At 42.3% G+C, this 12,513-nt stretch overlaps 1 protein-coding gene across 2 annotated transcripts in view; it reads left to right on the top strand.

Moving 5' to 3' along the window:
• The window catches only part of LOC140517586 (lipase member K-like), a 34,497-nt gene extending 21,984 nt beyond the window's left edge, over positions 1 to 12,513 (top strand). For both annotated transcript variants that reach the window (XM_072628972.1, XM_072628973.1), the window contains exons 7-10: positions 6,311 to 6,457; positions 8,363 to 8,434; positions 10,451 to 10,522; positions 12,273 to 12,513. In XM_072628972.1, coding sequence (XP_072485073.1) covers positions 6,311 to 6,457; positions 8,363 to 8,434; positions 10,451 to 10,522; positions 12,273 to 12,512 — 531 coding nt within the window. In that variant the 3' untranslated portion in view covers position 12,513. The remainder of the gene's footprint in view (positions 1 to 6,310; positions 6,458 to 8,362; positions 8,435 to 10,450; positions 10,523 to 12,272) is intronic.

Here is a 12,513-nt window from a genome sequence, read left to right as displayed (position 1 = left end):
ATCTCTTCCCTTTGGATTGTCTCAGGAAGATTCTGAAGATCACCTGGCAAGTTGAGGTACCAGACACTGAGGATTGTTCTTAAGCTGAACTGTTGAGCACTCAAACTCTACTGCAGAGAGCACAACTCTGATGGGCTGGCCATGCTACTTGAATACCAAACATACATTTGCCTAAAAGACTATTTTAAAGAGAACTCAACAAGACAGGTGCCCACGCAAAGTATTCAACTGACCACTACATGCATGGATTCTGGGTGCCAGGCAACTTTGCATCACTTAAAAGATAGAGAAAATATTATCAGTTCCTGGATCCAGCTCCATCCCTTGTCTCAGGCAGCTAGTGAGTAGCTCCAGGCATACAGAGGTCAGGAGAAGCAATACAGGGCACTCTCAAGGTCTCTCTGAAGAACTTTGGAATCAATTGTGAGACATGGGAGAGATTGCCATAGGACTGTCCAGCATGGCCTCATCAAAGAAGGGATTGTGTTCTATGAACAAAGCAGAATTTTGGTAACTATACAAAATAAAGCAACACACAAGATACATAAATTTAAAAACATCTTCACTCCAAATGTCCATGTGGACTATTTGTGCACAACCTATGGCAGAGTCTTCCAAGCTTCTATTGGGCTGATCAATCTCAGTTAGACACACTGTACCTTGACCTTGACATGGAGATGTCATTTTGGTCCTCTTTGAGCATGAAGGACAACAGTCAACCATATTGTCATATTTTATCTTATCATATCATGTCATAAAACAGCATATGCTTTTGCAAAATACTCCCCCCTTCCAATGTGGTTTCTTATGAAACTTGATTAACCACCAGTGGTGGTTTGAACTATAGATCTCTCCTGACTCTTCTGCCCTAGGACTTCCAAAGCCCATGACTATCAAAGAATTTCCAGGGAACAGAATGGACCAGTGTCTGATGACCGTGAATGAGGAACATAGAAAGTAAGAAAAGAGGAAGTTTAAGTTGGCCTCTGATACAGCCTCCTAACCCCAATACAGAGTGAATGAGGAGATGATGCCCTCATCTTGTTTTCCTTCTGAGTCCCTGGAGCTACTCACTGGCTGCCTGACTCAAGCAGTGTAGTCAGAGATTGATAATGTTTACTTCATCTTTTGAGTAATGCGAAGTTGCCTGGCACCCAGAATTCATGCATGTAGTGGTCAGTTAAATACTGTGTTTATGGAGCTTCAGGTACAGGTAAAGGATGTAATGGTAATTTAAAATGGGGAGATCTTTCTCATTCATTAATAGGCCTATGTTATCTGCCTGGGTCACATGAGTTTGAGTCACATGAAGCCTATGGTAGGAGAAGTTTGCTGAGCTGGAACTGAGCTGAAAGAAATTTAGTCGTGAGAGCAGTCAGAGTTAGGAAGGATGCAGGCTGCTGGTTAGCATGAGTGAAAGAGTTTATTTGTGATTTTGTTTAAGGAAGCCTACTTATGATTTGTTCAATGGAGCTGGTTTGTGGGAAGCCTAACAGGGGGAATGCTTGGGGATAGTGTTGTCCTCTACATTGTTATTGCGTGCAGATTTTTGTTAGTGTGGTGGGTTTGGCTTTCTGATGTCTGAATAAATGCTTTGGTTCTCCTCCCATGTGGAGAGTCTACGGTATTTCATGATTCAGAATTGTGCTGATATTCAAGGCAGCCGTGGGCGCTGTGACTATTGCGTCGGTGCTATAGAGGGAGGCAAGTTTGCCATTCTAGGACATAGATAAGAAAGATTAGATCAGGAGCCCTGGGTGAGGCAACAGGAATATTTTGCTTTTATTAACATTGCTGTACAGACTAGGGAGGTATCAAAGTCTTGAGCAGTGAGTAGGTCAAGATTAAAAAGGCAAGCTATCAGCAAGAGTTAGGATAAATGGGTCAGAGCTAGGGAGACAGACAAGAAAGACTCATTGCATTGGGTTCAATCATGAAACCCCAACCCTCAGAGCTGGGAAGGGCCTCAGAGGTATCTAGTCCAACCTGTACCTCACCAAGAATCTCCTCTACAGAATTTGCATGAAATGGACATCTGGGCTTTGCCACAAGGCCTCCAGGGAGCATAGAACTCACCACCTTCTGCAGCACCCTATTCCATTGGAGGCATAACTTCCATTATTAGGGAGCTTTGTAACTTCTGCTCATTCTTCCTAGCCCTGCTTCTGGGGCCAAGGAGAACACATAGAATTCGTCTTCCATGGGACAGTGCTTCACTTCTTTTCAAATATTCCACATCTCCCCTTGTCTTTTCTTCTTCAACATTGCTAATACCCAGATTAGATATGTCTGAATGGGGGATAAGTAGTGTGGGGGATAAGTAGGGGGATAAGTGTGAATGAGTAGAGAAGTTAAACGACTTGATGAAGATGGGACACTGAAATACCAGGGCCAGGGATAGGGAACAAATGGAAGAGGTGGAGACTGAAAGGAGAAGGAAGGTCATTAATGGTAAAGTCAGGATTTAAGAACAGGAAGGGACTTAAAGGTCATCTGGGCTCCTTTCCTCGTTGAGCAGAGACTGTGTGATGTCCAGGAGATAATGAATTAGGAGTCATAGGAGACTGAGCTGCAGTTTCCCCATCAAGGAAGAAAAATAAAATCTGAGTCCTTGATCAAAGCATTGTGAGAATTAATTCAAGTAATCCACGTAAAGCGCTTTTCAAAGTTTCAAGTGATATATAAATTTTAGCAAATATTATCATCTATTCATTGTTGTCTGTGTTTGAAAAGGATGAAAATGACATCAATATGTCAGGGTCAAGGTACAGTGTGTCTAACTGAGGCGGGTCAGTCCAGTACAAGCTTGGAAGGCTCTACCACAGGTTGGGCACAAAGAGCCCACATGAACATTTGGAGTGGAGATGTCTCTAAATTTGCTCATCTCGTGTTTGCTTTGAGCACAGAGCCTTCTTTGATGCAGGTACACCAGACAGCATGGCCAGCCCATCAGAGTTGTGCTCTCTGCAGTAGAGTTTGAGTGCTCAACAGTTCAGCTTAAGAACAATCCTCAGTGTCTGGTACCTCAACTTGCCAGGTGATCTTCAGAATCTTCCTGAGACAATCCAAAGGGAAGAGATTCAGTTTCCTGGCATGGTGTTGGCATACTGCACAGGCTTTACAGGCATAAGACAATGAGGTCAGCACAGCAGCTCTGTAGACTTTCAGTTTGTAGACTTTTAGCCTAATACCTCTTCTCTCCCACACTCTCCTTTGGAGCCTCCCAATCACTGAGCTAACTCTGGCACTGGGTGTGTCAACCTCATCATCTATGTAGACCTTTGTGGAAAGTAACTGCCAAGGTAAGGGAACTTATCCACAGAATCCAAAATTTCTCCATTTGCTGCAACTGATGGTTCCATTTTTTGGATGGTGTGGTACTGGCTGGTAAAGACTCTCTGTTTTCTTAGTGTTGTCAGGCCAAAATTAGCACAAGTGGCAGAGAATAGATCCATTGTATCTCAGCCTCAGAGACTGACTGAACAATCCTCTGCAAATGAAAAAGTTATGCAGTAACTCTCCTTCCACTTTAGTCTTGGTTTCTAGCCTTTTCAAAGTAGTATACTCTCAATTCAGTAGCTCACCCTGCTGCCATTTTCATCCTCACTGAAAGCATCTGAACACCATTGAAAACATCATGCTTACAAAGCATGGAAACAAGCACACAGCTCTCCTTTGCTCCACTGGTGCCTGGAAGAGAACAAGAGCATTGTGAATTATCCAGAACCCAGACAAGCATGCCAGCATGGAACTGGTGTACGATACAGATTCATTTCTCCAGGCAACTAGATTTTTCCATGATGTTCCACAAGTCCTCATTACTGATAGTATCAAAGACCTTGATCAGATTGCTGAATGCTGTGTACAGAACTCTCTTCTGCATTATACAATGTAGAACATTATATGATGTAGAACAATACAATATGATTAACATTATCGCCATTGTCCTTAACATTGTCCCCCTAGAGTAGAGGAAGCCTCCATTAGGAGAAATATTCCAGAGGGAGTTGAGCTTAGGGACCAGACTAGTCAGGACCATAGAAAGTTCAGTAGCATTTCCATTGGCAATAGGGAAGTCAAACTCGAAGTCCATAGACTTCTTCCTGTGAGGACAACCTTTGAATGGAAGGGAGACTGACCCTCTCCCCTCATCTCTGAGACCTATGTCTCCATTTCTCTTTTTTTTCCCCCAGAGTCTACATTCTCCCATTCCTGGATACTTTTAGTAACAACAAGCACTTATTAAGCATCAGCTGTGTGCCAGGCATTGGAAGAATAGGAAGAGACAAACTGAGCTCAGGCCTTCAAAGAACTTACATTCTATTAGAGGAAAGATTTTGTGACACTGAGTTGGGGGAGGAGGGAAGAATAGTGGTATAGGAAGAGCTGCAGATTGGTTGGGACCCAAGGCAGAGCTCTTCTCACTTTCCTCTTGCTCTTTCTCTGAGCTTCAGTTTTTCTACCTTGAAAAAAAAGAGGACTATGGACCAGGTATTCTCTAAGGCCTCTCTAGCTGTAATGTTCTATAGTCCTCTATGACCTCAGTCAAATCACTTTCCCTTGCCAGACCCCAGGTTTTCATCTACATCATAAAGCGTTTGGACTAGTCCTCCCAAACTCCTTCCAGAATGGAAATACTATGATCCTGTCATACAGCCTAACCGTTCAGCATATCTTGTCCAAAGTCCGATTGTCTCATCCCATTGACGTCACATCCCAAACTCCACAGTGTCCTACCCTGTGGTCCTGTCTCCAAAATGAGCACATGACTTTAAGTGGAATTGCTGTTTATTTCTTCTGTGATTGAAGGCAGGTCATTTCTCCTCCTTCAGTCTCAATTTCCTCTTCTGAAAAATGAGGGAGTTAGACTACTAGATACTCTCAAAAACCACTTTAATCTCTAGAACCAAAGAGAATCCTTTATTAAAGTGTAAATAATCACATTAGGTAAACTCCTAAATCCTTGCCAGCCATTTATAAAAATGAGGAATGAGTGCCAGGCAGTGAAAGGGAGAATAGGGTTGCCAAGGCAATCTCATTCTGTGTCACCATTTTACTTAGCTCGCCTCTCCCATCTACACCTAACAGCACTAAGGCAGCTCCTAAGTGAATCAGAAAGATGAAACTGTAAGGGCCTCCCCTCATCCGATGTCACCCCTCTCTCTCACTGAGTTGCTAAATTGAGATCCCTATTGCAGAGGGATGAACATATTCCATGTCTACTCCAGAAGCTTCATTGACTATCTCTTGCCTCTATGATCAAATACAGACTGCTCTGTTTGACATTTAAACGTTTCACAATCTTCCTCCACCATGTATTTCCAAATTTATTCCCGGACAGCTAGAGGTGGGTGCAGTGGATAGAGCTTTGTGCCTGGAGTCAGGAAGAACCGAGCTCATATCTTGCCTCAGTCACTTAGATGTGTGACACTCAGAAAGTCAATTAATGTCTGTCTACTTCAGTTTCCTCAACTGTAAATTATAAGAATAATCCCTATCTCACACAATGACAATATCTATAAAGCACTTAACATAGTGCCTAGAATATAACAGGCACTTCATAAATGTTTTTTTACTCCCTCTTCCCTCCATTACTCTGTCTTCTATATTATATATTTTCTGACAAGTTGGCCTCCTTGTTGTTCTCCGTATACAACATCCTGTCTTCTACCTGTGTGACTTTGCCCAGGTTGTCTCCCTGCTTGAAATTGACTCCATCCTCACCTCTGCCCAGAGGTGTGAGGTAAAGTGCTCATGACACACTTTTAGGTTTAATTTGAATTAATACTATTTTCTCTTAAGTCCCACAATCAAACAAACAATAAATTGGGGCTTGAATTTATAGTACTTGCTAATTCTAAGGTGCAAATGCTCACGCTAAAAATTTAACCATTCGCTTTCCAGAATGGTTTGGCCTCAGTCCTTCAAGGTTTCTTTCCCTCAAGGATCAGCTTCTCTGATCTCCCAATTGTTAGCATATTTCCCACCCCAAATTCTTCTTCATATTTTTTGCATTGACTGCTGTGTATACACTATTCAGTCCTACCCCCACTAGAATGTACATATCTTGAGCATGCTGACTGTGCTGGAGACTGTGACACATTGGGCAAGTCATTTAATCTCTTTGAGCCTCAGTTTTTTCACCTGCAAATTTGGGGGCTGGATTCAGTGACTGCCAAGACTGCTTCTAGCTCTGAGTCTATGATCCTACAATCTTCAAGGTCAGGAGCTACGCCCAGCACACAGTAAGTACATAATAAATGTTGTTATGTGAATTGAAGTTTGGATATATTTATCGTTCCTTTGACAGGTTCTTTTTCACAGAAAAGCTCTTTTTTCAAAAGACAAGTTCAATCGATTCCTTGCAACCAAAATGTGCAACCTCTGGATTTTTCACTGGTTATGTAAACATATTTTCTTTGCCACATATGGCTCTGACTACAGGAACTTAAATGAGGTATGTGGAGGCCCCTTCTCCAAGGGCAGGTTAAGGAACAGGTTCTTCTCCTTACCTATACTAGAATTATCTGGAAATGACATTCAGGCCTAATTTTCTTTTCTTTAATTCAATGCATGAAAAATAAAAACAACACCAAAACCCCTGTTTTTATAGATGTGGGGGCAGCTCGAGACTTGTCAGACAGTCTTCACTAGAGTATAGGCTCATGGGATCAGAGACCTTTGAGATTATCTAACCCAACCTCTTCATTTTACAGGTAAGGAAACCGAGGCCCAGGGAGATGAAGTGACTTGTCTAACATTACATAGATCTAGGGATGGAAGGAACTGTAGAGCTCAACTTAGTCAACTTAATTCATTTTATAGATGAGAAAGCTGAGGCCCACAGAAATTAACTTGCTCAAGGTCATTCAGATAGCTGCCTTCAGGTGGCCAAGCACTCCATAACTCTGTGGCCAAGCTTTTGGTGATGAGATCTTGGTCTTTGGTTGACATTCTATCTCTCCCCATACATATCTGGACTCTGTACCTTCCCCATGTATGATATGGAATCACAGACCCTCCAGTTCGAAGAGACTTCAAAGCCTTTTGGGCCAGTCCACACCTGAACAAGGATCCCTTCAATTATGTAACTAACAAAGGATCTTCCAGCCTCTGCTTGAGGGTCTCCAGCAAGGGGAGACCCATTCTGAATGGAGGTCCTCCATCCTGCTTGGAAACAGCTGTTTTTCGGGGCTGTTTGTCTTATATCAGTCCAAGCATGGGTCTCTGCAGTTTCTAGAAGGAGTTGCCAGTTGTCCAATGCTTCTGGCATAGCCCTTCAGGGTCTGAGGTCCCTAGGTAAATAGGATGAATCCTTGGAGAATGATTTCAGTAAAGTTTTGCTATCCTAACATTGGATAGATAAAGGAGAGCTGGTCTGAGGGAGAGGCCAACCTGCTGCTGTATTGGGAAAGCCCCAGCCTAAATACTCACCCTGCTCAGTGAAGTTGTCAGGCATCTCACCTTTCCCTTTCATTCCTTTGGAATAAGGACAAGTCTCCCACTGGTAAAGAAATAGCCAGCACCAGTGAGCTCACCACCAGCTGGATGTAAATGGGCAAAACAGGCCTTCTCCAAGGAGCAGTGGGCTGAACTTTGTGGAAGCCTGAACAGCAAGGGTCAGGATGATCAGAACCTGTGGGGGATAGGATGGATGCAGCATCAGTTCAATTCAATGTCTTCCCACTTTTTTTCCTTTTCTCTCTCCTCAAAATTTGGTTTCATGGTACCCCCTGCTGGCCTCCTATGGCCACCACTCTTCCTCCTCCCAACTCTAAACCTATGATTCCTTGAATCCCTGCCCTGTCACATTATCTCTTTGATTTGGGGCAAGTCATGTTGTCTCAGTGAACCTCAGTTCCTTCATCTGTTAAATGAAAGCATTGGATAAGATTAGAGATGTTTGAGGTGAGATCCACAAGTTTAAATTTTGTTTTGATAACTTATTTCAACATAATTAGTTTTCTTTTTAATCCCACATATTTTATTTTGTGTATTTAAAGACATTACTCTGAGAAGTCAATAGAATACACCAGACGGCTCAAGTGGTCCACAACACAAGAAAAGCTTGGAGAATCCCTGAATTTAATGATCTCTAAAACCCTGTTTGCTTCTAAATCATGCTCCTATAAATCACATCTGTCATTTATCTGTGTGGTCTTGGACAAATCATCTCCCATCTCTGTGCCTCATTTTACTTCTCTGTAAAATGAGGGGCTGGGGTTAGATGATGGCTAAGCTGATCTTATGACTTCCCTTGATTTTTCAATTAAACCATTAAATTAGAGATTCTTCTTCCAGTAGATCAAGCACGTTGGCAACTTGTAATCAAACGAGATAAAGACACATCTTTCCTTTCCAGAGTCGCTTGGATGTCTATTTGTCTAATTATCCCGAAGCAATATCTGTACAGAATATGATCCATTGGGCACAGGTACTGATCCCAAAGTGCTTATTCCTGCCACCTTCAGGCCCCTCCTCTTGTTCTAGAGTCTTCAGAGAGGCTTCATGAAGAAGGGTTGACAATTCTATAGGAAGTTCCCCAGCCCCGCAACAATTGAAAGAGCATTGATCTTGAAAGAAACTTTACTGAGATTTGCATTCAAATCTTGGTTCCCATGCTTGCTAATAGTGTGAGGGACATGAACAATCATTTGAGCTCAGTTAATTCATACAGAAAAAGGGGATAATCAGGATAATGGTACTAACTCATAGTTTGTCTTAATAAGTACATGGTTGGGAGCACTTTAGCAACCCTCTCTGAGGCTGTTTCTTTGGTCATAAAATGGGGGCTATAATAATTATATAAGCCTCAAAATGAAAAAGAAAACACTATATAAGTGTAACATATTATTAGCCAATCTTAGTTTCCTACTTTAATAGCTGTGTCATTTTTCCCTCTCTCGAGGCTTCAATTTTCTCTTCCATATAACGGGCGGAGGAGAGGGAGAAGGTGGAAGTTGCAGAGAATATATGATAACACTTCCCTCTTCTCAGTAAGGAAGTGGGAGCCCATGATCACAGAATACTGCATACAACGTCAGATGGAGGAGCATTTGACTGCTTGGTTCTGCTGACATGTTTTCCTTTTTGTAAAAGGGGGTTGAATGTCAGAAACTGCATCAGGAAATATGGTGTTTAAGAGACATCAGAAGAATTTTTTAAGTGAGAGGGTCCTACTAGATTTAAGTCACTTCAGCAGACATTTCATAAGGCCCTCAGCCCGGGGGAAGGCACTAGAGATACAAAGTATGTGTTAATAATAACCAATTGTGTGCTAGGCGTTAGGCATAAAGGCAGAAACTCAATAGGGCCTGCCCTCAAGGACTTCGCCCTCTCGTGGGAGATACCATGTCTACTTAAATTAGCAAATAGGAAGTAAATATAAATGCGAAATATTTTCTAGAGGAGACTAGCCTGAAGAACTGGGGGATCAGTAAAGGCCCCATGTTGGAGATGACCCTTGAGCTATGCTCCTTCAAGGCAGTGGGAGAACAAGAATGTAGAACATTGCAGAAATAGTGGTCAGCCAGGTGAGACTCATTTATTGAACACCTTTTATGTGCATCTATGTGCCAAGCACTATGCTAAACGCTAGGGGTTACAAAGAAAGATAACAGTTCCTTTCCCCAATGGGGAACCCTTCCAATGGGGAGACAACATGCTGATGTCTAGGTCTATACAAGATATAGACCCAGAAGATCAAACTAAACTGAAAGAGGAAGTCATTTAGTCATTGGGGAGACCAGGAAAGGCCTCCTACAGAAGGTGATTTGGGGGCTGTTTTTCAGAGGACGCCAGGGAAGGAGGTAAAGGTAAAAAAAGGACAGTATTCCCAGTATGGGGGACAGCCAGTGGAAAGGCATGTAGACCAGAGGTGTAGTGTTATGTATGAGGAAGAAGTAGGAGGCAGGTGTCACTGGAGCAATGTGGTAGGGAGGAAAGGATAAGAAGACTGGAAGGGGGAGAGGAGGTTAGGTTAGGTTATGAAGGAATTTGAGTGTTCAATAAAGCATTTTCTATTTGATGTAGGAGGAAACAGGGAGAACCTGAAGCTCATTGTGCAGGGAAAGTGATGTAATCAGAGCTACTTTTTGGAAAAATCATATAGCCAGCAGAAGGATTCTCTAATTCTCCAGGGTTGGACTCTTTGGTCTATGTTTCCTTATGGTTTGTGGAGACAGAATTTCCATGCCTACAGAGTAGCAGGGGATAATGTCTAGACCTGTAATTTCACTGGTATATGAAAGTCAGTGAAGAAAATCCTTCTCCCAGTGCAGGTTGGGACCTTCTGAGCAGTTTATCTGAAGAGCTGTTGAAAGTCACCGAGTCAGTGTGTGCCAGTGACAGGACTTGAACTCACATTTTTTTGGCTTAGGGATCAACTCTCTTAATATTTCTCTCTTTTCTATGCACATGAATCAGAGAATTCTTTTTCTCTTCATTCTAGCTCATCATTTCTGGGCAGTTGCAAGCATTTGACTGGGAGGATCCAACTCTGAATATGGAGCATTATAATCAGGTAATGCCATCAGACAAGATCAGGATTTGTGAAAGACTATCCCCAACCAAACAACATATTTTCCTGTAGCATAGACCCTGCCTCTGATCCATTTCACAACAATACCACTGAGCAGAAAGAAGCCATTTGCAATTTGCTTGTGTTGCCTAGGTACTCAGAGGATTTAGAACTGAAGGTACCCTAGTGATCATCTAGTCTAATTCCTCCTCTTCATAGGAGAGGCCCAGAGAGTGAATATGATTTTCCTATAGTCACAGTCATTAGTACAGCCATGAATAACTCCACATACTGAGATTCCAAACCTGTTTCCTTCCTCCCATGAGGTCTCTCTTTGATACAGTGGGTTAAGCCAGTCACACAACCTGATAGACTAAATCTATCTTTAAAGCCTCCTCAAGCTTCCTTTAGTCTTCTGAGATTTTCAAAAACTAATAGTCAAAAGACAGGCAGTGCCATGACCTCCAGAAAGTGGCAAAAATTGCACTTGAAATCATATGAGCTGAGGCCATGTGCCAGCTCCTGTGTTTCCTAATGAACTAACCATGTGGGTAATGACTCCACAGCTTGGAGGCTTGATTTTCTCATCTGTAAAAGAGGTACAGTAATTCTGGCACTCTCTGCTTCTCAGGATTGTCAGGCTTAAAGCACTTCACAGATCCAAACTGGGAAGCATTACTGACCTAAGGAGGACTTGCCCTGTTAGGATCACATTCTACTCTGAGTCTAAAATCAGACCACGTTTTAGGGGAGGACCAGGACAAGTAGAAGTCATGGAATAAGCAGGCAAACAGGACACCTCAGAACTATGCCACAGGGTGGATCAGCTGAAAGAATAGGGGATGTTTAGCTTAGAGAAATCAGGGTGTGGAGATATGATAGTATTGCGCATTTCTAAAGCTATTATATGAAAGAAAGATTTGATTCTCTGCTTGGCACCAGAAAGCCAAACTAGGAAGAGTGGGTAGAAGAGTTGGTGGTGGGGAGTAGGAGGTGAGGCGAAGATTCTGCTTCACATAGAGGAAAACTTCCCAACAGTGATGAGGATGCTAAACACAATGGTCTACCTCAGGAAGTGGTGGGTTCCTCCTCAGTGAAGCGCTTCAAGCAGAGACTTGATGATTACATTTTGAGAATATGACAAAGATGATTCACATTCAGGGGTGGGTGGCATTAGAAGGTTCATGAAAGCCCTTTTTTCTCTGTCATCATATGATTCTTACCTTTAGCTAGAAAAACAATTCTGGGTGCAGAAATCTATGAAAGGAAGACTGTTTCCCAAATTAGGATACAGTCATAAAATCCTCAAGGGACTGGACACATGGAGTTCATCCATCACTCGAGGGACACATGCTAGAAATTCTGAACTAGCATCTCTAGCAATTCTGAACTACCATACTACTGGTATCCCAGATGATAAAGTGGTCTCCCTTTCAGCAACTGGTTATCTGAAACGAGTAATTAAAAAAAAACTTGTACTAAAGACAATTTCTGATGCCCCTTTGGTGATAACCAGGGGACAATTCCTGCTTTTTAACTCTTGATGGAATGATGGTTCTCAAAGCACTTTTTATAAGTGTAACCTATGCTGTCAACATGTCTACATATGCAATCATTCTCACCAAGGCCATAGTCTTTTTCATAAAGATTGTATAATCTGGAGCACTGGAGGGATTGTTTTACATTTCTAGGAAAAGTCTCTTCTACCATGTGGTTCACTGAGAAAATATTGCCCCCTTTTAATTGCATTCAGGTCATTCCTCCTCTGTACAATGTGACGCTGATGATGGTACCAACTCTGTTGTGGAGCGGTGGAGAAGATACAATCGCTGACCCCTTAGATGTGGACAGTTTGCTCCCCAATATCTCTAACCTCATGTACCACAAGAGGATTCCCTACTACAATCATATGGACTTTTACCTGGGAATGGATGCACCCCAACAAGTTTTCTATGAAGTAATTAAAGTGATAAAGAAAAATATGCAAACTTAAA

The sequence above is a fragment of the Notamacropus eugenii genome, chromosome 1, assembly GCF_028372415.1.
Source record: "Notamacropus eugenii isolate mMacEug1 chromosome 1, mMacEug1.pri_v2, whole genome shotgun sequence".
Classification (NCBI taxonomy): domain Eukaryota; kingdom Metazoa; phylum Chordata; class Mammalia; order Diprotodontia; family Macropodidae; genus Notamacropus; species Notamacropus eugenii.
Note: the sequence above shows the minus strand (reverse complement) of the source record. Positions and strands in the feature narration are given on the sequence as shown.